Consider the following 27,457-nt stretch of genomic DNA (forward strand, 5'->3'; position numbering starts at 1 on the left):
ATGAATTTGATTGCATAATGTCTGGAAAGGGCGAGCCCAATCACAACAGTGTGTTATATGATATGTTGTATTTGATATCATGGTCACCTTTTCCATCCAGGGATCATGATGTTGTGTTCTGTCAATGAGTAATGGCTGAATTTGGCTCAAAGTCACATAGTGACTACGGTACATATTTAACTTGTGGTCACCCAAGCAATGCATTGTCTTAAGTGTTTCTATGCAAACTATTGTGATAGTAAACGACTATTAGTAATAATAGTGCAATCCTTATAAAAGGATGTGGCTGCAAAACATGCTTCTAAGGCATTAACTAACAACTGGTTACTCTAAATACATGTCAATGCTATATCCATGGAGGTACTGGAGGTAAATCTTGCCTCCAAGATGTCCAGAGGCAAAAACAAGAAGTAGCAGCAGACTTCTGCTACACCCATGTTGAGGACAGTTATGGTCACAAAATACTAACAAGTGCCAGTGTAAGGCCATTAAAAGGCCATAACTAGAAGCCTTGTGATGATCAATTCTAGAAAGACTTTTCATTCTTTTACTGAGACAGCTATGTAACTGATTTTGTTGAGAGCTGGATGGTAACAAAAAATGTGAAGCAATTTGATTTCAGCTGTGTGAAGTTGGGCAGCTCCACCTGCAGATGTCAATATGATGAGACGACTGCGAAAGCGTCTATTCTAAAATCTTTTCAATCTTAGATGATCTCTTCATATCTTTCAGCTTCCTCTTAATCAGCAGTGAAGTACAGCGCAATTTTCCACCCTAATTATTCACAAAGACGAGGACAAAGCAATAAAAATCAAACTGAACTGCATCTGAACAGTGCCTACAAACTCCTGAGCTCTTTGATGGCTACATTCTAAGACTGGGATAGATAAATCACTGTATCTGAACTCCTTTCCTAAACAGCACATTAAAATCAACATCAGTTAGTGTCAATTTCATGGCTGAATAAAACTATAGTCGACAACCCAAGAAGACAACTTTCATTCTTCAAACATCAGAATTTAACTCCAACCTGCCAAGCCATAAAAGACAACCAGGCTGAGGCAGGTTATTGTACACCTGAGAAAACTCCTAAGCCAAATTATGAGTAGATCAAACTGAAGACTCCACCATTTATTTGACAGTTACTCCACATGGCACCTCAGGACTTCTGACGAGGTCAGGACTTTGTCTGGTTGTCTCGTCATTAACATGACTGCTAATGCCAAGAACATGTGTGGATGGTTTTAACATGACACACCATTATAGTTCGGTCATGTTCAAATACTTGAAATACATCCTTAAATCTTTGAGGTTATCACTGATATTACTGTGGGAAGGGGGGCGGTGATAAGAAGGAAACTACAGTTTCAAGTCTTATGAAATTTATATCAGTGATGGCTACAAAGAGCTGTGGATATAAGGATGTATTATGTGTTATTTGAACACGGACTCTGGTAAAAGGTCAAGGAAAAGCTGGAAGGGTAACTACTAGCAGGGTCATAGGTTAGAACCCAATAGTGAGAGTGTGTGTGAGATGAGGATAGGCTTTTAGGAAGTGCATGCCTCCAAGCCCTGTTACCTTGTTTGCACCAACAGATAATCTACTACACACACACACACACACGCATGCACGCACGCACACACACACACCCCACACACACACACACACACACACACACACACACACACACACACACACACACACACACACACACACACACAGTAACACTAACTTATTGACTACTATTGTCTACTGTATGTACTTTACAACACACATCACTTAACAGGAGGCCAAGCAGTACATCTGTAACTATGGAAACAAGGAGCAGTTTAGATCCGAGACCAGAGCAATCATTTGTACTATCGTATATCTCTAAAACCAGTAATTCTGGCACTATAGCCAAATACTTTATCGTATTTTGTTAAGAAATTTTCTTCTGAAAGATTCTGAAAAAGCAGTGAAGAAATCAGGTGATGCAAACAAGGTAACAAATTATTTTTAAAAGAAAATACATGAAACAAAAAGTATAAAAGGGTTGTTCTCTGTCAATGGGATTAGTTGATAGGCTTGTTAGGAAAAAATATATTTAAAAAAGCTTTGGTTTACCCTAGGGGCTATAACCTTAAGGTTTACTCTCTTCGGTGTCCTCACATCTGCAGAAATATAAACGACTTCATTGTACTTTCAGGTATGGTGTGAACAAAAACACCCACAGAAAACAGACATAAAACACTACTGTGCTTCAGAAGCCTCAGATAACCCTGATGTCACTGTGTAAGCAAGTTTGTGTTTGCCTCTTTTATATGCCACATATGTGCTTTCTTCTTGCTGATGTTGCAACAGACTGTATGGCTCACAGAAATGTACATCACATATTAACTATGTTTCTACACTAATATTGTCAGGGAAGCTAATGCCAGCAGTGTTGGTGACCTGTGACGTCTTTATCACTAACCATCACAGTAGACTGGCTTAAAATTTAATTTGCATATTTTAATAATGTGAATAAAATCACAGCATCTACAGAAATAAATCTTAAAGCCGCTGGCTTTGACTCGGCCTCGAGATGTCCCTTTACTGAGAAATGCTATAGGATTTCAGGCTAAAATAGACTAAATCGGTGTAATAAAATATGTTTGCTTTTAAATAATAAATGAAAGCCTCTGTGTTTGCATTCTTTCATCCAATGGGCTTGTTAAATAAGGGTAAAGAATTAATCTCAGTGTTTGACAAGTATGCATCAATTTAAGACCATTTTCTCTGAGGCTGAGCCCTGAAATTGTTTGCTATGTCTCATGTCTCTGCCACCATGTGAGTGAGAGGTATGAATAAAATTTGAAATAATCACTTTTAATGTGACCACTTGTTCTGTCACCCAGTATTACATACAGTTTTGCAGAACAGTTTTTTTTTACTAGATTTATCTCTTACCTGGCACCTGCCACAGGTGATTTCCTCCCTGGGTCAAGTGATGCCCCCAGTGGTTCCTCTCCCAGTGACCTAGTGTCTTTATTTAGCTGCTGTAGTCGTGAACTGAGCTCCCCCATAACAGATGGTTTTGCTCCCTCATCTGCACCCAGCCCCAGTCCCAGCCCACCAAGATTGCCCAAACTCCCAATACCTAGCCCCACTCCTGGCCCACGGGGCTCCACTGGGTCCCCCCACAGCTTGGACCTACGCTGGAAGAGGTAGCGCGGCTTGGTGGGAGCTAGTCCAGTCACTGAGGCTGAACCACCTGAGGGGAGCCCAGCTCCTCCAGCTGCAGCAGCAGCCAGGGCAGCAGCCTGTTGCTGTGATAGCAGCTCGCTGTCAGAGCTCTGCTTCAGCAGAGGGTCCCTGAAGGTGACAGGGCCTTTACTGCCTCCTATCTGGGACTTGAGTCGGGGCTTAGGAGGCACTGGCGGCTTGTCGAGCACAAAAGTCTGCCCGTCGGCATAGGAGGTGTGCGTGGTGTGTGTGTCGGCAGGCTCGCCGCTTTCTGAGGACAATGTGGACATGCTGGAAACCGTGGAGACGGTGCTGGTGGTCTCGAGATGGTGGTCTCGCTCTCTTTCGCTGGAGCTGCGCGTGTCAGCCTCCTCCACGCCTGAGTCAGCTGCAGAGCCAGACTCGCCCACCGGTGGGGGCTCCAGAGGGTCAGAGGGCTTCCCTGAGACAGCTGCTGCACTGGCTGGAGGTGGGGGCTGGGGAGGCTGAGGCTGGGTGGGGGTCACAATAGGGGTTGTTGGGGTTGAGGGAGTTTGTGGTGTTGTTGTTGTAGGGGCTGTGGAAGAGGTGGCAGGTTTAGTTGGGGACACTGGCGTCTCCTGTGCCTGTGCCAGCAGCCCATTCGCAAACTCATCTGGTGGTGGAACGACTCCAATCTTTCGTAGCTCCTCTCTTGTTTCCTCGTCACTGGAGGACAACATTACAGGGGGCAGGGTCACTGTGTATGGATCCACATCCTCCTCGGAGCTTCCCTGAGCCAGACTCTTCTCTTGGGCTGGACTGGCAGGACGCTGAGTTTGAGGCTGGGCCTGGAGCTGGGGCTGGGGCTGGGAAACGGTGGGACTGGGGGATTTAGCTCGTGGACTTGGAGATTTGCTGGGCTCCATGGACGCTGGGGCAGGGGTCTGTTCTAATTCTGAACCTACCCCAACAGCCTGGCCATTACTGGTAGCATGGACCATCATTAGCCCTGCTGTCTTCTGCTGTGATGTATCCATAATACTGATCAACATACTTTTTTTATCCTCTAGTCTCTTCTCCTCCTTCCTCTCCTCTACTCTGGCCTCCATCTCCTGTCGAAATGATACAGGTGATGGTGATGTGGCCCACTGTGGTTTGGTGGGCTGGGGAACTAAAATTGATGCCGGGGACGATCCAACTCCATACCCTGGTGCCTTGGCGCTTTTAGGTGAAAAAGGGGGAGATGTGGGTGCCCCTTCATGTGGAGACTCTTTGGTCTGAGTGTCAATGAATATTATGCCCTGGCCTGCCCGTTCCTGTTTAGTCCTAGGCTCTGGGCTGCTAGTTGGGGACTGGCTCTGGGAGGTCAGTGCCCTCTCCCTTGCGGCCAGCGCAAGAGCCAGTGGTGAGTTGGGATCCAGAGGCTTTCCTGTGAGCGGATGGATGAAAGTGGTCCCGCTAGGCGAGGGGCTCAGGGCCAAGGCAGGGGGAGGCAGCTGTCCCAGCTCTCGGGTGAGCATCCGTTCATCGATGGAGTGAGACTGAGTCAGAGAGGGGGCGTCAGAGCTGGTGGTAGACGCCCCCTCCATGGTCCCAACAGAAAGGAAGACTGTGGATTTCCTCCGTTCTTCTAGCCGTCGCTCACGGTCTTTCACTGCTCCAGCGATTGCAGCAGCAAAGGGTCCCTTACCCTGAAGCATCATCTCTCCCTGGGCACGCATACGCTCTCGCTCAGCCATCAGCTGCTGCTGGTAGTAGTCTGCACGGCTGGTGTGTGTGTGCCCATGGGTATGTGGGTGTCGTCCTGAGGGTGAGCTTTCTCGGGAGTGGGCAGCAGCTAAGGCCAAACTAGCTTTTTCTTGTGCATCTTCCACCTGCAGTGAAAAAAAAAACCAACCAAAGGTCATAGGGTCTTTGGCACAAAAGGTCAAATCAGATATCATCCCTAACATGTAACCTACCTGTAGTTGTTTCACCAGGGGACTTTTCTTCCTCTGGGGCTTGGTGGGTGTGTACAGTCCAATGCTAAATTGACCCACATTAGCATAAGGGTTGTCAATAACTCGACCCTTCCTTTTGATTCGCTCAGGTGGAGTAGCAGCAGAAGGTCGGGGAATTTCTGTAGGTTCTACAGGTAGATGGGAAGAGTCCTGGAGGATGATCATGGAGCGGGCTTTCTTCTGTCTCTCGATGTGCGTGGCCTGCCGCTGAGCAGCCTCGTAAGGCAGGTCCAGGGAGGAGGGCTTGAAGCTGGAGCGTCCTCCAGGCTCATGGCCCTGACTCTGGGTCCTGGATGGGGGCGGAGGAGGGCAAAAGGCTGGGGGAGGACCAGTGTCTAGATAGTAAGGAGGGGGAGGAGGTGCGGTTTGTGGAGGTGGGGGGATAGGATGGGTCTGTGAGTGGTCTCTGAGGCTGTCTGTCATAGAGGAACTACGGGGAAATCGGTGCTCGCCTGCGAGGGCAGACAGCCGATCCTCCTCAGTGGCACCTGATGAGGGTGGGGGGGGAAAGCACAGATCATCTGGTGATGAGGTATAAACTCATGAAAAAGGAACATGTTATACGAGCCCAGCAGATCCACAGCTTCACACACAGGAATGCATCCATCCGTAAATCTGTTAATTCACACAGTTGATTATGAATCAGGTGTCTCAACCCCAGCTATACAATACTTTAATAAAACATGTAACATCTAACTATTTTTGACTTATTTTACAATTAATTCAACATTCATTTAATGAGTGTACTTGAAAACAGGGAAAATGTTTAATAATACAGAGAGTATTAATAATGAATGTGTATATCTACTTCAGAAACAGGCTCTGTGCTTGAACATCTGCTCTGCAAATCTATTTCTGTGAATATTCAGGAAGCACATTTGCACATTCTGAACATGTAATGCAATGTAAGTATGTATTTGTAACTATGTCAACTGTCAACATTTGTTCATCTTTCAAGGTTTGACAGGAAATGATTCTTTATCAATATGCACTTTAAATTAGATTCATTAAGTTGTAGCTTCATCCTCTGTATTTTCTACTTGTTGTATTGCTGCCTACATGTTATTCTTTGTGGGTGTGGTGATGCAATTTACAAAAAAAGACCTTATATCCTCTGCATGTTAATGTATTACCTATAATGATACTGTACATAAGATACACTATCATTCACCTTATTTGAATATTTACAGGATGGGTGATTGTTTTACCAAAAGACTTGGTCCTGGACATCCCCTTTGGTAGTGGTATGTGACCTCTCTCAATGCCTGGGTGAAGACCTCCATGTAGAGTCATCCCTTGTCTCTCAAACAGTGACTGCAGCGCAACAAACCGACATATTAACATGTTATGAGAGACATTTTTATTGTCTTTAAAGCTTCAGTAAAATAACAAAGTAACACAAAATAATGCATGCATACATGTTTCCAGGGGTTTTTTAAGTACATTATGTGTCAGAGTGAGTTTGTATATATGCCAGTATAGTGGTATGTGCTGTCTGCCAGTGTTCTGCGTGGAGGTGCACTCACACTGATCTCTGCTGGTGTTATTCTCCTGCTGGTAGGCCGTTGTTTGACAGTGGCTGCCCTGTAATCTGCCTCCGAGGGCTGAGAACGCAACATAGACTCCTGGGATGCCAACATCTCATCTAGCCTCTCTGTAGAAAAGGAAATGAACAAGAACTAAATATCGAGACAGAAATCCGGGGAAATGTTGTGCCATCATTTCTGATGCCGATAACACAGAAACGACTACGGACTGTGATTAAAAGGGCATCTCCAAAATGTAGCTATACACTGCGATATAAAGTCATGCTCTGTCATCATTGTACAAAATCACTGCGCTATCTCAATACAAGTTCACTGTGTTTCCTTGCTGAACACTAGGGAGTGAGTGTTAAGAGTTGGAAGAGACAGAGAGAGAGAAAAAAAAGACAAAAAGTGAAGAAAGAGAATCCACGTGTTTCAAGTGTTCTGCTCTTCTGTTCTAATCAACACTGCTTAAACTGACAAAGCAGTGACAAATCATCTTTATGACGTTCAGAGAAGTGTCAGTTTCTTGCCTCAGACTCACCTCCTCTTCTCCTCCGAGCAGAAGCTTGGTGGGAAAAAGATAGCGTCAGCAGAGGAGGGAAAATGACAAGAACAAGCCAACAGAAGTGACTATTCTAAAAGTTAGGAGACACACCAAGTTTTAATGACAAAGGGAAAGCAGAAATATGACAGAATAGGAAGAGGAGAGTTTGGAGTTTGCATGCCAGCTCTCTGGCACTCACCCAGTTCTTCAAGCTCAGCGGTCATGGACTTTGAGCGCAGTGTCAGCGTGGTGCTTGGAGCTCTCTTGGGTGGTGGGGGAGCTGTGGAGAAAAGGCATGGTGTTGAGGATGAAGTTGAGGGAGATGAAAATCCTTTGGTTTTGCGGCTCAGTGCCCTCCTGGCATCCCCCAGACGACCAGCCCATCCTGTCTTCACTGCTTTGATCTGGTCAAATTCAGATGAACTGGACGCTTCGCACTTAGCCAGGACCTTGTTCAGGCTACGGTTGGAGCTCAACTTCTTCATGTTTTGTTCTCTGTTGGTCCAACGCCTTTAAATTTGTCAGTCTGTCTCCAAGACTTTCAGTTTCTCAGTCTTTGTGCTGCAAGAATTCCTCTCTGTCGAGGAGCCCAGTGGCAGTAAATGTACAGCTCAGTCCTTTCGGTAACATTCCTAGCTTTCTGAATCCTCCCATAGCACACAGAACAACAGAATTTGTCCGCCACAGTAGGCAGAATGAATAAAATGTGTGAGGCAAGGAGAGGGAAAAAGTCGTCCATCTTACTTTTAATATGCTGCCTGTCTGGAATTTAGCAGGTGTGCATCAGACAGAAACACATCGACACACCGGCTTACACACACATGCATATCCTCCCACATGCTGGACCACATGCGGATACCCAGAGAAAGCTCCCTGAGGGAGGGCATAATGACATGTGGGCTGACAGATGAAGAGATGACAGTAAATTCAACAGCTAAGGAAAATGATGCGCTGCAGACTTTATACAACAAAGCTCATGGGAGCCTCCCAATCCTAGTATACACACAAGGCTGGGCTGTTATCGTCTCTTTCAAAGCCATAAAACACAATTACCAAATGTCAGGTCCAAATGCAAACTACAGAGTTACAGGTTTAAATTAGGTCACAACAGACACTGTAATTAACCAAATCAGTCATGTATTAGTCGGCAGTAACAGCGTAATGCCATGCAGTCATACAGTAATCATAAAATCACATACAGTAGCAGTCTCTACATGCTTTAACAAACCCAAGTTTCCTAACAATACCCCACAGTACAACTGGATCAGCTCACTCTATCTTACATCGACCAGCTAACACTCAATGCACCAATGTAGCGCGATAGATCTCTAAATCCCACGGATGCCCTGGTGCCTTACTAAAGCCCAACTATCCTGCTGTTGTCAGCAGCTGCAGATCTAGTGTACATACGCCGTCCTCGGTACAGTCCATATCAAACATCTTCATTTCCTCACCAGTCTGCACATTCTGGTACAGTAGCAGGGCGCAGAGGAGATGGTGGAGGATGGAGAAAGAGAGAGGAACAGAGACAGAGTCAGAGGGAGAGAGAGATGCTTTTGCTGTAATGTAATGCTTAATTCAAACATGCAGTGTAGTCACCATGGCAACGGTGGCAGTAGTGAGGCCTCGCATGGTGCAGAGAATGTGTGTTTGCTTGCAAGTGTGTGAGTGTGTGAGTGTTTATATGTGAGCATGCGTCTGTGCATTTGTGCAAAGGTGCGGCACAATATGCAGAGTATGTCCCAGTGGAGGAGCAGAGCCGGGGGAGAGGGTGTTCAACACAGCTTAGGATGTTGAAAAAAAGAAGACATTTAAGAGAAGTTTGAAACAGAGTGATGGATCCCGTTCTCCCTCAACTCAGCAACACTAGAAACACTCCATCTTGTGCACAACTGCTTGCATTGTTTGTGTATCAGCACTTGAATCTGTCTGCTCATCTTTTCTTTGATTCACAAGACAGGAGTCTTATCAACTATTGTCTTTTCAATCCACCTCACTCCTTCACCTCCTACCAAATCTGTGATCTCAGCAGCTAAGACTGCTAAGACTAAGACAGAAATAGGCAAGCTTTAATGGAGGCAACATGGCAATTATTTCGGAATAGAATGGACACGAACCACCAATTAAAGGTACAGGCACTCTAAATAAATGCAATTATCGTACATATTTTCATATAGTTCCAAAACATATACCATGATGGTGTTACAATGCACAAATGCCTTCATATGCGGAAAGCACATAAAAAATTAGGTTAAAGGAATACATCAACATTTTGGGTCTACACTCACCGAGCACTTTCTTAGCAACACTATACCAATACTGGATAGGTCCTCGCCTTGCTCTCAAAACACTCTCAGTTCTTTGTGGCATGGATTCCACAGGATGTTAGAAACATTTCTTTGAGATTCTGATCCACGTTGACCTGATTGTATTGCATAATTTCTGCAGATTCTGTAGATTTGTCAGCTGCACATTCCTGCTGCCAATCTCCCATTATACCACATCCCAAAGGTGTTTTAAATTCTGATTTGGTGACTGAGGAGGCCTATGAAATTCATTGAACTCATTGTCATGTTCATGGCACCAGTTTGAGACTTTTGCTTTGTGACATGGGCTTACATGCATCATGCTGAAAGTAGCCATTAGAAGATGGTAAATTGTGGCCATAAACAGTGGCACACAGTTAGCAACAATACTCAGACAGTCTGTGGCAGTCAAATCAAGATTGAATGGCATTTAGAGACCCAAGTGTGCCAAGACATTTCCCACACCATCACACCACCACCACCAACACCACCAGCCTAGACTGTTGTTGTTGTTGTTGTTGTTGTTGTGACACAAGGCAGGTTCGTTCTACGGATTCATGCTGTTGATGGCAAATTCTGACCCTACCTTCTGCATGCAACAGCAGGAATCCAGATTCACCAGACCAAGCTACGTTTTTCCACTCTTCGATTGTCCAGTTTTGGTGAGTCAGTGCTGACTGCAGCCTCAGATTTCTATTCTTGGCTGACAGGATTGGAACCTGATGTGGTCTTCTACTGTTGTAGCCCACCCATCTCAAGGTTCAACGTGTCCAACCAGTTTGGATATTGTCTTCTGACCACTCTCAGTATCAGTGCATTTCAGTCCACAGAAGTGCCACTCACTTGTTTTCTCACCATTCTGAGTAAACTCTAGAGACTGTTGTGTGTGAAACAGATCAGCAGTTTCAGAAATACACAATTCAGCCCGTCTGGCACCAACAATCATGCCATGATCAAAGTCACTGAGATCACATAAATATTGACCTGTATCTGCAGGATTTTATACTTTGCACTGCTGCCACATGAATGGCTGATTTGATAACTGCATGAATAAGCAGTTGAACAGATGTTCTCTTGCTAAGAGTTAGTTGAGAAGGTCAATACCACCTTCATATCTTTCTGTTAAATATAAGGCTACAGCCAACAACTGGTCAGAAAAAGGTAACAAAATCTACCTGTCAGCTTTTCTAGATTTCTAATTTATATATTTCATGTCGTCTATTTAATCCCTACAAAAACCAATGACAATCCCCCCCCCCCAACTCTCTGAACCGGTGTTATTTCCAAAAACATTATACTTTATCTTAACTAAATTATGACAACTAGACAAACTAAATCTGGTGAGGAAGACTTGTAGGCATACTGAGAAGTATAGTACTGTCCATCTGAAACTAGGTCAAATTTATTTATCACTGTCTGTCTATCTCTGGTGACTGCTTTGGTAAAAGTTTCCATGGTTGTCATTTACCATCCACCAGGACAATTTGGTGGATTAGCGAGACACACTGTTGTCTTTTATTCCTGAACATAGTTGTTCACTAATTATCATACGTCATATGAACATCAACTCTCCGCTTTGCAGACTTCCTGTCCCTAATAGAATTTTTTTTTTTTTTTTTTGGCATTTCTGCTTTATTTTATACTGATAGCACAGATAAACAGGAAAGTTAGGGGAGAGTGAGAGGGACTGACATGCTTGAGCTGCAGCTCAGTCCTCTGTTCTTGCTGGACTTATCAGCAGCCCTTGATACAATGAACCACCACATCCCACTGTCTGTACTCTCTCACATGGCTCATCATATCTCACTGGGCACTGCTTTAGTGTGTCATGGCAAGTTAAAACATCATTATCCTATCTCCTCCCCACAGGAGTGACCCAAAGATCAGCACTGGGTCCAATTCTCCACTCACATAGCTTTGTATCACCGCTATGCAGATGACACCCAAATATACCTGTTGTTCACACCAGATGACCCTTGCGCTCATCTACTTGAATCATACAGCCTTATGCTTCTTCTCGGCCACTGCTTTCCTCTAAGGAATGTCGTCGGACATTGTTATCCCCGCATACAAGGCAATTGTAGTCCAGACTGTTCTCAGCTGTGGTTCCCCCGATGGTGGGACAGGCTACCAAATTCTATCAGAGCAGGGCCATTCCTCTCTATCTTCAAAAAATCTCTTGAAGACTCATATCTTCCGAGAGCACCTATTCTCCTAATACCTGTACCCTAACATGCCTAACTAGCACTTACTATGCACATTTGGTGAACTTCCTTGCCTGATCTTCTTGCACTAACTGAATAGATGTAGTACTTAGTACAAACACCAAGGTCTCGAACTGCACTGAAGCTCTAGTTTTGTCCCTCCCACTTATAAGTCTCTTTTGATAAAAGCGTCTGCCAAATGAGTAAATGTAAATGTAAATCTCAATAAAAGCAAACGCGGTGCACGCACCACTCTACCACTTACACTTACAAACACACACTTACACACACGCACGCACACATGCACGCACACACACACTTGCAGTGTACACAGTACTGAGGTCATAGTGACAGGACTGTGTGGGAGTTGAGTAATGGTGAGTACTCGTTGACATGGAAACCACATGAATTTACAGCAGGGAAACGTGGTAGAAATCACCTTGACAACGGAAACACATTTTCCTAAATCCTCTGTACATAAAACCAACTTACATATCTCCACTGCATTACGGTTATAAAATTCATAAATATAACTGAACATCAAATAACTGAAACATGCTGTAAGAAATAACATGCCATTCTAAAATCCCCATAAGTCCTCAACAAACTTTAATTAAGCCATTACTATATAATTAGTGGAACATGCTCTATTTAAATTATTGTTCATATTAATGCACGAGTTCAGTAATGGTTGCGCCGGTCGTTAAAAAAAGCACACATGAATATCACATGAAGCAGAATTTCACTTGTGATTTCACTTTTCACATTTCATAATAAGGTTTTTTAGACATTTGACAGACAAAAAAATATAAATACAAAATGTATTACATTTGAAATGTAATAGTTAACATGCGGAAATGTGAATTTAGCATGTACTTTTTTTTAAAGGGAGGACACAGAGGCGCTTATTCCATCCCTGTGGTCTTTACCTTTCTTACGAACAACTTCCTCAGACTCAGGTTTGCGTGTGACAGACACCACCTTCATCAGCAGCCTGTTGCCCCCTTGCCGGATCAAGGACACCACCTGCTTATGGCCCACCTTCACTACATTCACCCCGTTCACCTGAGTGAAAACATACAGAATGAGACATGCTAACACAAGTATAACCTTGTTTTAAACAGGGATGCTTGCATTAAAGCACCACACTTACCAAAGTCTGGTCAGTCAGAGTGGGACATTTCCCATGATCGAACTTCACACTTAAAATATTTTCTGAAAAATCTCTCTATTCCTTATCAAGCAGTATCTAACTAATCAAAATTATAGAAGCTATTTTTTTTTAATGTAAGCTATATATATATTAATTGAAAATATTCATAAATTTTGACAAAGCCTCTTTGCAGGCACAGGGAGAAAACATGTCATACATTAAGTTGAAGAAGAAAATGAAGAGCTGTCCTTACTTACCTCTATAAGGAAATCTCCTGTCCTCAGACCAGCCCTCCAGGCCACTCCCTCCACATCCACAGACTCCAGGTACTGCAGGGCAGGGAAGGCTGGGGTCGGGGTGAACTCTTCAATGGGCGTCTCAGCTGAGAGGAAACACACAGAGAAAAACCCGCTCAAAACAGTTAAGTAAAATCTATAGATTTCTTTGACTGGTTTTTGTTTCCCCCTATTGCTGTTACCTGCTGCACCCAAACAATATCACTGATGCATGTAGGTGCTACAAACACATGCTTGCATGTCCACAACTTCATGCAAAACAGACACATGCACACATACAGTGCACAAGCACACTTTGTTAAGTGTATGTGCCACTACAAACTCCATTTAATCTTGGAGCGAATCCAACGAAATCACTGACACATGAGAGTTCTCAGAGGACCACTAAGAGAACTGCAGTGAGTGTGTGTATGTGTATGTGTGTGTATGTGTGTGTGTGTGTGTGTGTGTGTGTGTGTCTGTGTGCATGTGCATGTATGTGTTTAAGGGTACTGGGGAGTAAAAGACAGAGTGAGTAAAAGAGAGCAGGGTGAGCCAAGATCCATGGTAGTGAGTGATGGAGCAGTAACAGACTCCCGGCAAGGTGCCTAAGAGGGGTTGCCATGGCAACCAGCCTGAGCAGGGAGCTGGCACGTGCATGAGTAAAATGAATTTCTGGTGATGGAGATGAGTAGAGAGCCGATTTCTGTTAAAATGCGGAGGGTACAAAAGTGATTGTGTAAAATATTTTGAGAGGATAATGGACAGGAAGGATATGAAGGAGGGGAAGAACGGCAGAGAGGAAGATAAACAAGGCCAGGCATAGGAACGATAAAATAAAAGAGGAGGGGAAAGAGGAGTGTGTCTCTACTAAACCTCAACGCCATGTGTGGGGAACAGATGGGACAGCTAGCTGACAGCTCAGCCAAGGATGACGCCACCAAAGGGGCTTCATGCGCTCACACTCACACACTCACACACACATACGCCTGAGTGCTTCTCAGTATACACACTGAGTGTTGACCAAAGCTGGTCATGTTATTGACTCACACAGTGACAATCGAGACTGAGCCATACTCAGTGACTCAGATCAACAAACTACTTCATACATCAAAACTCTCACACATGTTGAAAACAGGTAGGGAGTGAATGTGAATAAATTGGCAAAAGTGTGTGTGTGTGTGTGTGTGTGTGTTCATCTCACCTTTGGCTCCCCGCAGGACAAAGCCAAACCCCTCATTTTCTTTCTTCTGTAAAACAGCATTCTTCTCCTCTATGATATAGTCACTGTGAAGAAGAGAACAGAGGGAGAGCAGGTATGAATCCAACACCATCGTCACAAACACACACACACACACAAGGCGAGAGGGGCGAGAGGAAGGGCAGGAGAGTAAAGAGGGTCGGTCGGTGGGGGTTGAGAAGTGGGAGGAGATTGAGGCACGTACACACACACACACACACACACACACACACACACACACACACACACACACACACACACACACACACACACACACACACACACACCCGTATTTCCTATCCCATTAATCAATCAAGTTAAAAGCCACAGCTCAGGATTTCCAGAGGTTGTACTAGTATTCTGAGACCAATACACACACAGACACACACACACAGAGGTAGAGAGAATAAGAGTGAGAGGGTGAGAAAGAGCGAGCAGGCAAAAGAGAGAGTCCTCGTGATTGAAGTATCTTTGGGATAAAGCCTTAGAGTGAATCAATCTTCTGGTTGATCCTTCAGATGAGACTGCAGCTGAGGAGGGTGTTGAGGGCTTCTGCTAAAGAAACTGACAGAGATGGTTCAGATGCAATATTATCCCCTGACTAATGATAGAGGGAATAGGAGACAAAAGTAAGTGAGCAGTTCATCACTGCCTGATTTTCCTGGGTGTTGAAAGGTGAAGGCTGTTAGGATGGTGTGAACTTGTGCAGGTCTGCACACACTGGTATGCATTCTCTCAAGCTATGCGTCTGTATTCCAAAGCCTGTGAGCCAAAACCAAAGCAGAGTTAGTAAAGCAGTCTTTAGCATGATGGCTGGTTGTGTGTGCAAAAAATATCCAGACCATCTGCTCTTCAACAAACTGACTGGGAACATTTGGATAAATGGTAAATATGAGTTGTAATATTTGAATCTATATTTATGATGCACAAAGAGGTAGATGGAGGGAGGGGGTAAACTACAAGCCTTGTGAAAAAAGGCGACTGCAGCGTAGTCAAGTAAAATCTAATTATAAATGTGTAATAAAATATTACAAGTTGATCTGAGTAAGTCTTACCTTAAGTGACTACAACCCATATTCTTTAACTTAAAATTGGTGTACACAGATGACAGAGAAATTGAGGCGTTACTTGTATCTTCAAATCTCTTCACAACACACTTTGACTGAGGGGACTGCAGCCAGTTTACAGCCTGAACACCATCACAAAAGATATGATATTTGTGGTATTTGTGATTTTCAGCATTATCTGTCATCCTTCATCACAGTTAAGGCAGATGTAGAGAGCTAGTGTTCAGGTTGCAACTCAGTGGGCGGCTGCAGTCTCCATTAGCTTAGTTACACTCCACTCTCTCAGACTTACCAAGGGAACACAAAGCTCCTGCTGCTGGAGCCAGGAGACCCGTAACAAACCTTTCTGCAGGAGGGAGGTCAAAGGTTTGTTTTCATGAAAAGCTATCTATCCACTTTTGCACCAGTTATTATGCACAGAAAACTGTGTTGGTTAAGCATCACTATGATGCTTTGTTTCAGTCCAAATCCTTTTATCCACTATGATTTCATCTCTGCTCTGTGTCCCAAAATGCCACATTAATGCAACATGCTCACTGTCCTTGTTCACAATCTCTATCCGCCTACATAACTCAATAAGGTAAAAACTGTGATGTAAGACTCACATTTCCTGAAAATAAATCTGTCCTTTGACATTTGTGATTGTAATATCCTTCAGACTGCAGTTCAGTCTTCCATATCCAAGAAACTGTACAACATAACTCACTAAGTTTCTGTCCTATCTGGGCCTCATGCTGCCATATGCAACTGGTATCTTATTCAGACATTCTTATGTTGCATCTGCCCCCTTAAACCCTCATAGCTGTAACCTGCTGTGATTTATTTCAGTGTTTTTACTGTGACACCTCTGGAAAGCAGCGTGTTTGTACCAGCTGTGACTATCACAGGCTTGTGCCTGTAGTAACGCTAATTCAAAAAAACTGCAGCTCTGGTAACACAAGTGACATTTAATCCAACTCAAACCTAGAAAGCAAGAACCTGACATTTCATAAAAGGCTGAGAAAGTGGATGGAAACAACGCTCGCTCAGGCTAGCTCTGCGTGTCTTTGTCTGACATACTATGGCATTACAGTGAGAATTTGCATCATAACAAAACCTCACATAGCTTGCTATTCCGCCCTCAGATAACAAATCTGATTTAGAAGAGAGGGAGCACTCACACCCTCTACACAATACATGTCAGCTTTAGACAGGGGCGGAATTGAATAAAAATATCCTGGCAGCAACTTATTGACATATAAAGCACAAAACTGTGCATGTTCCCACACACACATGCATGTAGAGCATACAGGGTATTATGTCTGCATGTGCACAGATACCGACATATACAGCCAAAAACATACTGGTAAGCAGAGTTATGCAACAAAGTTTCGTATGTATTTTACAATTAGAACTGGGTGCACTGGCTGCATGATGCCTTTAGATGGCAGCAGCTCCAAAGCACTCAAACTGTTCATTACCCCCTCTTAAGGTAAGAAGACAGTTTCTGTGTGATGTGACCAATATTGTCTGTGCAGTACAGTATGCACTAATACACATGGCCTGCACACTGCAGTAGCATGATAGCTCAGAGAAAGAGGCTGTACCTGTATGAGGTGAAGTTGTCGTAGGATCCCACAGTGTAGTGTCTGAACAGTCTCTTAGTGCGGTCCTCCCGAGTCTCTGCAAAACAGATTAAATGCCTTTAATCCAATCAGACAATCCATTACCTAATTGTTCTGCATTATTATTTCCCCATAATAATGTACACTGCCATCAAAGACTGAAAACATCTTGAAAGGCTAAAAAAAAAAAAAAAAAAAAAGAATAAATGTTTCACACTAAAACACAGTGAAATATTTATGTATTTGTGTATTGGATTTTAAAAGTCAATAACTCATCTGGTAATTTTTGTGCATGTATAAAGATACCTGATTTTGGTATTGGTATGTTGAGAAATTCAAGAAATTAAAAGAAGGCATGATAAAACAAAATAATTAAAACACTACTGGTTTTTTGGTGTTGATTTACATAGAACACTCACAGAATGGTGAATAGTAATACCACCAGACTTTGACAAAATTATTCTTATGATTTCATATCTGATGCACTCTTGCAATCACCCACACATCCAAGGCTAGTGCAGTGCTGTGTCTTGAAAGCAAGGTCAGCCACACCGTGTGGTGTTCTTGCAGCATTTGAAGAATTTAGAAATGAGCTGAAACTTCCCAGGAATCTGATGCTTAAATATGATTTCAGAAGGACAGTTTATTTGAATTAGTGTCAGTTTTGCTAGTAACCTTTAACAAATCCACAAAAATCAGCTGTTTCCACCCATATCAACAGAAATCCAATCCAGTTAAAACAGAGAAGTAATTATCCTTAACAAGCTTAATTTATCACAACTTACCTGGGTAGCCTATAATTGTTTAATAGTAAGTTTTTGATTTTGAAACAGTTAAATAATTACATTTACGATTTCTTTAAAAACAGGAAATGCACTAGAATGTGAACCATGTTGAGCTCATTTAATATAGTGCGTGCGTGTGTTTGAGTACAGTTCCTGTCAGCATGTGGGTGGATTTATCCTATGGGAGTGCTGATGGAGATCGATGCCCTCTCCCCATCCCAATAATGCACATTGCACCTCCACTTAACAGCAATCTGCTGACTACACACCCCAAGACCCTTTGACACACGAACTCTTTAGATAAAGTATTTTCTTAGTGCAATATATCAAGACATATGTGAGACAGCATGTGACATAATGAAGTGGGTGGGTGTCAACAGAAGGTACACAGAACGACAAAGACCAAAAGTAATATAATATAACATAATATAATATACCCATCAATATTAATAAAACTACTAGTTTTACTACTTCTAATAATAACAATGAAGGGGAGTAAGTAAAAATAACAATCATATTGATAGTAACGATGATAACCTGATGCTAATAAAGACACAAACACACATACATATATATCTATATGTATATGTACAAACATACATACAAATGTATTCACACACATAAACTTAATTGGGTGAGTGAAGGGTATCCTGTTGGTGATGTGAGACACACTGCATGTAGCCATGAGTCTTGCTTGTAACCCTGGTCACACGTTGCCCTGTTTTTCTTTTTCCTGTCACTTTTTACTGTAAAGTAAAAAAGTCTAGTAAAGGCAATACATCAGACTGTTTGAGATATCCTGTGTATGTGAAAGAGAAAGAGTGAAAAGCGAAGGAGATCAAAGTAACTGAGCAGACTTGAAGTGGCTGGCACCCTCAGATCCACTTTAGCCTGTCCGTCTGACTGTGTGTGAGTGACAGACTGTCAGCGGCGAACAACTTGAAGCTCTGATAACTGCATCCACTGTCACTTGGTGACACAACAGAAGAAAAGAAAAACAGATTTAGCAATCCGCTCCAAATTCCCAATTTCATGCTCAACTTTGACCCTTCAGCCTCAGCTCTTCCTCTCTCACCTGCCTTCTCATTTCCTTCTTCTCCCGCTTTATTATAATCTTGTTTGCCTGTGCTGTTTTCTTCATTCTCCAGGAGCACTGCTGTGTGAATCACAATCTCCTGGATTCTTACACATTCATTTGTTTCAGCAAGACTGCAAATGCGTAGCTTTCCTCTCCTCTCATTACACATAACCCACTCACAGGCAGGAGGCTGTTTTAATCAAAGTGTCCTACATTACAAAACCTGATACACAGGCCATGATGGTCTGTGTGTTTGATTACAAGGCATTTGTCTTCCAAGAGCAAGAATATCAGTCAACCAGTCAGTGAGTCACCTCCTGGTCACTGGCTGTGATGATATGTCTTTGACTTGTGGCTTAGTTGAATAGAAAAACCACCCCCAAAACATATTTCACTGTTAACAAATAACTCATAGTGATGTAACTGCCATGTCTGGAACTACATTGTTGTTATGTCGTGTATTTTGTTATCTTTCTAGAATCGCAATTATGTTCAACAATACAGGAAATAAAACTCAGCTTGAAAAAGCTTTCTGTATTTAAGAAAGGAGGTTTCCCGTGTTTTCTATTCTGAAATTTCTCACTCTCTTGCTCCTGCTATCATTTCCTGGTCTCCTCACCTAAATTAATAAACTGCTACTGAATGCGACATGCATGTTCTTTGAGGCTGGACAAAAGTGTGCAGAATGCTGGCTGTATGTATCTTTGTCAGAACAAATGACAAAATCTACTGGAATAGTATAAAAAATATTTAGTGCTGACTTTTTTTTTTTTTTTTTTTCGTTCAGGTGAGAAATCCTTCGCATTTATCCCTGTGGAGATGAATGCCCCTTTGAAGTGGCTTAGGATGTAGCTGGGAACACCTGTACAAAGGGTATCTTCCTTTTGGCAACCAGGACTGGGTTTATAGGTGTGTTGGCAAACTGCTGAGGTAATGATGTTATGGCAACATTGTAAGCGGGAGATAAGTGGTGTCGCAGTCCTTTCCCTCCAATCAGATAAGGTTTATTTAGCCAAGAGGAAGTCCAGTGAATTGTTTTTTAATTTGCTCTGATGATCACAAACTAAAACAAAAGTGGAAAGGGCAGGTTGAGGGAACGTCGTGGATACAGGGAAATGAATTACACTCCTCACAAAAACATGAACAAATGAAAACGGGGGATTGATCAAGAGTGTTTGAGTATCAAAGGATGAGATGTGTAATTAAGAATGAGTTGTTGGTTATCAGAGGAGGTAAGGGGGAAAGGAGAGGTGAGAGGAGAGCTGGTTGGTATTTTGTATGGGTCAGAAGGTTACTCTACGCCAGTCAAGGGAGGAGGGACGTGACATTTTGTTAGCACTAGTTGTCAGAGGGAAGTAGTAATGAAAGAAGAGGTGATATTTGGGCAGAAAGTAGCAGATGAGTCAGCACCTGTCTTCTCCTGCACATTTAGAGTCTGTCTTCTACAGCCCTCACTCAGCTTTCCCACACACACACACACACGCACACGCACACACACACACACACACACACACACACACACACACATAGTCTTTCATCCTCACACATCATCAAAAAAGTCCTCACTTCAAAAAATGACAAAAGAAAAAGAGAATCAGCCAAATACTGGATCATTTTGGGAGATGGTGAGTGTGAATGTGTTTTGTGTGTCTCAGAGGTATATCCCTTTGTGTATGTACATTATGTGTGTGTGTGTGTGTGTGTGTGTGTGTGTGTGTGTGTGTGTGTGTGTGTGTGTGAGTGCGCGCAAGATGTGATACCAGATGCAGTGTATGAGTGTGAAATGCAGCCCATTCATCACAACTGTCATCTGTTTTGTACAGCCCAGGAGCATCTAAAGGCAGGGCCCTGATAGCGCAGATAACCTCAACTCCTCTTGCATCTACCACTCTCACTCACTCACTCACTCACTCACTCACTCACTCACTCACTCACTCACTCACTCACTCACTCACTCACTCACTCACTCACTCACTCACTCACTCACTCACTCACAGAATGAGAGACATGACTTTGGGTATCCACTAAATTTGTCTAAATCCTTAATTAGGATAGGAGGATTTATTGTTCTTTTTTGGTTTTTTTTGTTTTTTTTTTTGGCTTGTTTTCCAGTATGGGGGTTTAGCACCAGATGGGAATAAAACAAAGACATGCATTTTCCAATATGCACCAGAGCTACAACATCTGGGCTGACAGAAGGACAGATACACATACTGAGATTCTAGGGAACAAAGACAGTCATAAACTCACTGGATGTTACTCAGTAAATATTTTATTTTACATGTTAAAATAAAGCATATTAAAGGATTACTATAATTTAGGTACCATGTCGAAAATGGCATTTGGTTGGCTTCAGATGTACTGTAAATTTTTGGAGATGATACTGATGAAACATTAAGTTCCTGTTGTCTGTCAAACCACTCATACAAAACTGAAAGAGCTACAGATGTTTGAGTCACACAAAAGTAAAAATGAATAATTAGTGAAAAAATACTGGATACACATATATAACAATTGTTTGCGAGTCCACATAGGAGGTGGCCTCCAATTGTGGTTTAATAAGAGAGCTCTGGAGAGAAATGCATTTTCATTAGACAGAAGATGCTGCAACAGAAATACACATGGTGGTAATAGGATTACTTAGAAAAACATTGTGTAGTAAATAGATTGGTAAAATCTGATCAAAGTCAAAGTTTTTTTTTTTTGTTCCTGTAGGACAGAGACATATTACAGGTACGAGAGGTGTTCAAGACAGAATGTGAATGGACTGATGTGAGCAGCACTCACTCACTACACTGAAGCTCATTAAAGCTTTCACGTTTTCTGTTCAAACACCTGGCACTTAGTTGATCTTTCCTGGGAGGAATTCTCCGGTTCAATGGAGGTAATGCATTTCATATTTCTGCTGACAGCAAAAGCAGGTTATATGAAAAGAATAAAAGCAAATGGGTTGTTACCATGAGGAGTGGCTAAACAGTTTCTTCCCCTGTTTAGCCAATGAGGCTTCCCACTACTCAACCGCCTGCAGAACTGAGGGAGAAAAGAAGGGGAGCGTTTACTGAAGCATTGAGGTTTTTCTGTCACTTGTGTTGAGTAGTCGAGGCTTCAGGAAAGCACTAAGGGCACCTGCTGGTCAAAACTGTTTACAGCAGACAAGTGCACTGTATGCTGAGGCTGCACACCTGCGGGTTGCTGGTTCCCCTTGGTCGGGACCAAAGAAGAATAAAACGGATGCATTGTTGCCTTTCAGTTTGGGGTTTGCTTACTTATGACAGACAAAACCAAAGGTCTCAAACATAAGGCCATACAGTCTGAGAGATAACCCTACCCTGCATCATTGGAGTTACTATATATGGACTTACAGGAGAAATTAAGCAAGTTCTTTTAACTGACAACAACTGAAGCTACAATTCATTTCTCTTGAGAGCTTTAGTTACAGTGTCTTTCCTGGTGGTCGTGAAGAGCTCATCCATAAAAATGTGAGAATAAACAGTTTTTGGTTCTCGCCGGTAATAGCTGTGAACGCAGTGTGTTTATAGTTGTGATGAAACCATTTTTAGCACATCAAGCTGTATGTCATGCTGTAGCATTGCAGCTCTTTCTGCCACTCTGTTACATATGCAATGCCTCTGAGAGTTCTGCTGTAAACGTCTGTGTATCAGCCCACAGCGCTTGTCCATACTGGACAGATTATAACACCTTCGCTGTCCTTGTCTGAAGGACGCGAACGCCACATCACACACACACGGATGCATGGAAACACCAACCGACACGGACACGCACACACCATCTCTGAACCCTGATGAATGAGAATTAACCTGTGCTGTTCTTCCACTGATAAGAGCTGCAGACAAACATGCACACACACACGCTCACACACTTATCAAGTGAGCCTCATTGACTTTTTAATTCTTTCCTTCCACACCCCTCTCATTCTTCCTTTCCTTTTCTCCTTCTCTCCCTCTTGCCTCCTCATTCATGTTGTGCACGTTAACCTCCTAAACCAGGTGGATAGAGGACTAAGCAGGGGGCGTAGTAAACTCTGGGGGCTCCCTACACCTTGAATACTAAAACATTATTTCAATTAATCAGAACAATGCTGGACTCTCTGGTGTAACAACTTCCCGAGAGCTTCACAGCTTGTGAGGAGATGTTTGTGGAAAAAAAATAAAATAAATAAAGACAGTCATCCTCTCTTTCTTTCTCTTTTGTGCTGTCACACAATGTGCCTGTCGTTCCACAGATCCAACAGGGGGTCGTTGGACCGTGCAGGTGGATACAGGGCTAACCCACTTCCACACAGCACAGAGGAGTGTCTTCATTTTCTTTTTCCTCTTCATCTTCCTTTGTCTATCCCTGGCTTTCTATTCCTCTACCAAACTGTTCTTGAATAAGACTTTAAAAAAGAAAGGTGATTTAGTTTTTCACTCCTGGATAAAATTAGTCATGCTCACAATAGGACAGTGTGACAGAGAGGACACTGAAGGAAAAGAAAATCAGTACAAAAGAAAAACTATAAGCAGGTTCTGTATTAATTTAATCTTTATCTGTTCTGTACACAGAGGGAATTCAAATAAACCATGCACATGGTTTGGAGCTACAGGATAATATTCAACATCAAAGGTGACAAAACTTGAACTGTATGAGCACATACCTTTGATATGGGTGTGACGCACCAACAAATCTTTTCATCAAGCCATTTGTCTGCATACACGGACACGATAAAGCAAATATAGGGTAACTTAATTAAGTGGGAAGTGGGGAGTGTCAGAACAAAAAGAGAAAGATGAGAGGGAAAAAACAAAATGTTAGAGTGGGAAGACAGGGAGGACAGATTCGATAGAACATTGAAATGGAGTAAACCAGAGGGAGGAGGGTAGTGGATGACAACAGACTGACAGAGAAAATAGCTGTAAGAGTTGATAGGTCTGTATCCTGATTAGTGTCTTCTAAAAGAACCCATGTGACAGTTCCAGACATGATTCATTCACATTGATCATTTTCTTATCTGCCATCTCAGGTTTGGTTAAAGTTATAATCCTTAATATTCTCACTGATTTTTGGTTTGCATTTTTCTGCAATAACTATTCAATGCATTTATCAGTATCACCTCTTTATATAGTAGTTACATTGTTAACGGCGCAGTCAGCCATTCCCACACCAGTGTCAGAATGGTGGAGATGTGGGGGCAATTTCTGTAACTTTCTGAAAACGGACAATTGGACATTCAAACCCACTTCACATCGTGATTGGTCAGCTGTGTAGACATGAGAGAAGAGAGAGGGTTTTGACTTCTCTCTAGCTCTTTCTTTTCTATTTGTAACACACCTACTTCATGTGTACAACCGAGTGCAAGCACTATGAATGCCTTCCATGAGAGACTGAAAATGTGCACAATTATGCCCATATTTAATCGATCACGACATCTCACCCCTCTCTATAGCAGCAGGCTTTTCACCCTGCCATTGAGTGTGGCCATTTAGAAAAGCTATAAACACTCTGATTGGTTTGACAACACCATTGTACAAGCGCATGTCCAGCACTTAAAGAAAATCAAGTTTCAAATATTGCAGGGAGCTGTTAAATGAAAAGCTGCAGACAACAGGCTGCACATGCCGAACTCCTCACCAAGGTATCCAGGTTGACTGTGAGAGATACATCGTTTGCTCTTCTGTTTGCTGTTGCCACAGTAACCATGGGTGTAGCGGAATCAACAAGGACTCAAATCTTAAGACTACAACTTAAAAGGAAAAAAATCAGGTGCATGACTAAGATTAGGGAAAGATCTCTGTCATCATTAAATCCAACACATAAAGCGAACTGCAGTCCCTGGTGCCCAGATAACATTATTTACACAATCCCCCAAGAGGTTGCATGTCAGGTAAATGTAAACGTAGAGAAAGTTGTTTCATGTGTTTCAGCAAATGATGCCAATTCTGTCGTTTTCCTGATACAGTCTTATATCGTCAGCTGATTTAAAATTTCTCTGGTCAGCCTTTTACACACCAACACTAACTGTCTAACACTGCAGAAGCCAAGACGGGGAGAAGATGAAGTGTGGGCAGAGATTATAAACTATAAACACCATCCGTTTAGTATAAGCAGTCACAGTGTAACAAGGCACTTTGATCAAAGTACAGACTAACACAATGACAATACAAGTACTAACGGTAAGACAGGCTTTTAATAAAATAGACTCGGAGATGAGATCTAATAATGCCAGCACTAAAGGAAAAGAGTTCATCAAAGCTATCAAGTATTGAACATTTTCCCTATGAGTTAATATCTGCCCACTCTTATTTCATTAAGTGCAGTAGAAGGTCGCTTGAGTAATGGGATTTATTTGATAATCACGACATATCTATATTGAAAAGGGACGCGTCTTAAGAACCTTCAATGACAAACAGAAAAATGTTCAAGAATAAAACAAAAAGGCTTTTCATTTGTGGAGCGGGGTGGGGCTGAGATAAAGACGAGGCAAATGATACCATGAACAAAGAAATGGACAAATGATTGAGAACACCTTTAATGAGTTCTTTGTTGTAAAAATATTTATTTGACAAGCAGTCAAATACTCTCTCCAATTCTTATGTATTGTGTTTTTTGCACTGAATCAAGCTATCAGTCACAGTCACTTCAAATTGTGGTATTGAACACCCCCCTCTTCTAAAAAAGGAAACGTTTGTACGCTTGCAGACACTACTCTTCTGTCTTTACTACATTCCCCCTTGTGCTGAGTCACATTGCAAGTTTCTCACATTTACAAGAGGCAGTAAATTTAGTTTGTCTTACAAGATACCACTTTACATGCAGTATGACTACTAGTGACCCGTCTAGTCAGTGTCCTGACGTAAGAACAGTGCAGAGAGCTGTGGGCAGAGAGAGACTTACCCCAGTACAGGTCATGACATGTGGAGTTTGGTTGCTCTGCCTTCACGACTGTTACCACCCCGTCTATCCTGCTACACAGCACTGGAAGATCTGACACCATGACTGGACAACAGTCCATTTTTTCAGCTCTATCTTTGCAAACCCCCCTTCTAAGGCTCTGACCAGGAGGTCGACCCTCCACCCTGCCACTGGTCCGTTTCCCACCTTGAATCACTGAGAAGAGCTGAGCCTGGCCTCCCTCTCATCTCAGCCTAGACACAAATAAAAGCGAAACATCCATTTTGTGCAGTCGGCTATTCAAAATATCTCAGCACCATATTCTTGTTAGAGGACTCCGTTATGGGAGTGAAGTAAGACCTCCAGGACGAGTAGTACCAAAAACCGCTCCATTCTGTTTCAGTCTCCAGCGTATATTCACATCTCTGCTTCTCTGCTGTCTTTCTTTCTCCTCCTCTCCCTCAGAATTGGTTGGTTTGTTGAAGAGCGTTCAGAGAGCGCGCATTGTTACTGTGTAAGTGTCGGAGGCAGAGACCAACGCCTATAAATACCTCAGCTCTGTCAAAGTGGAAGAAGCCTTGAATAATTCAGTCAAATTCAGACAACAAGAAGCAACTACTGTACGAGCTCTTCAAACACTGTGACGGCTCATCACGACATGCCTTTGAGTCAAGGTCAAGACAAGCTGAGATACACTCAGACAAACACAGACACACAAACACACATTCTAGGAAAGAGAAGGGAAGCAGGGGAGAGGAGCATTCAGCACAGGAACAAATGTATCTTTAACACTGAATCCTGTAAGTGAACTGACTGTAGTGAATTATCAGTGTCACTGACTGAATCTTTATTTACTGGAACTTTCCTCACTGGTGATTAAAAGTTGTCACTGTCAGCCCAGCCGTATGATATACAGTATGTTACTTTTGTGTTTTAAAGCTTACTAAAAGACGACGGCACTCATTGTGGTGGTTCTAGCCGTTCATACAATCCCTCCTCTTTTTCTCAGCCTTGATGCAATCACTTACTGAGGCGGTTACTGACGTGATGATCGCTTAGCTTAGAAACAAAAGAACTAAACAGTCAGTAGCTACGAACTGAGCAAGATGATTCAAATCAAAAGAGATTTGTAATTTGCACCTTCCAGCTCTACAGGAGAGTGGGAAACCGACGCTGAGAGAGAGAGAGAGAGAGAGATGGAGAGAAGGAGAGTGAAACAGGGAGACAGAGAAAAACAGGGGTGTCCTGGTGTAAAGGTAGGTGTGTGATTAGTCATGCCCAGTCAGAGGGATGCTTTACAGCTCTGCCAGGTAAGCTGCTCCGCGTGTGTTTGTTGCCACATTTTATTTTAGATGTGACACACACAAACACACACACACACACACAAGAGAGAGAGATGGAGAGAAGGAGAGTGAAACAGGGAGACAGAGAAAAACAGGGGTGTCCTGGTGTAAAGGTAGGTGTGTGATTAGTCATGCCCAGTCAGAGGGATGCTTTACAGCTCTGCCAGGTAAGCTGCTCCGCGTGTGTTTGTTGCCACATTTTATTTTAGATGTGACACACACAAACACACACACACACACACACACACACACACACACACACACACACACAC

At 42.8% G+C, this 27,457-nt stretch overlaps 1 protein-coding gene across 1 annotated transcript in view; it reads right to left on the reverse strand.

The window, feature by feature from the left end:
• shank3 (SH3 and multiple ankyrin repeat domains 3) overlaps positions 1–27,457 on the reverse strand; it is a 91,062-nt gene that overhangs the window by 7,701 nt on the left and 55,904 nt on the right. The window contains exons 11-20 of the mRNA XM_022754187.1: positions 17,074–17,149; positions 14,385–14,467; positions 13,163–13,287; positions 12,682–12,817; positions 7,442–7,522; positions 7,240–7,263; positions 6,696–6,823; positions 6,378–6,483; positions 5,131–5,657; positions 2,933–5,043 (exon numbers count right to left, since the gene is read on the reverse strand). Coding sequence (XP_022609908.1) covers positions 2,933–5,043; positions 5,131–5,657; positions 6,378–6,483; positions 6,696–6,823; positions 7,240–7,263; positions 7,442–7,522; positions 12,682–12,817; positions 13,163–13,287; positions 14,385–14,467; positions 17,074–17,149 — 3,397 coding nt within the window. The remainder of the gene's footprint in view (positions 1–2,932; positions 5,044–5,130; positions 5,658–6,377; positions 6,484–6,695; positions 6,824–7,239; positions 7,264–7,441; positions 7,523–12,681; positions 12,818–13,162; positions 13,288–14,384; positions 14,468–17,073; positions 17,150–27,457) is intronic.

Source organism: Seriola dumerili, unplaced genomic scaffold (genome assembly GCF_002260705.1).
Source record: "Seriola dumerili isolate Sdu_G_001 unplaced genomic scaffold, Sdu_1.0 BDQW01000219.1, whole genome shotgun sequence".
Classification (NCBI taxonomy): domain Eukaryota; kingdom Metazoa; phylum Chordata; class Actinopteri; order Carangiformes; family Carangidae; genus Seriola; species Seriola dumerili.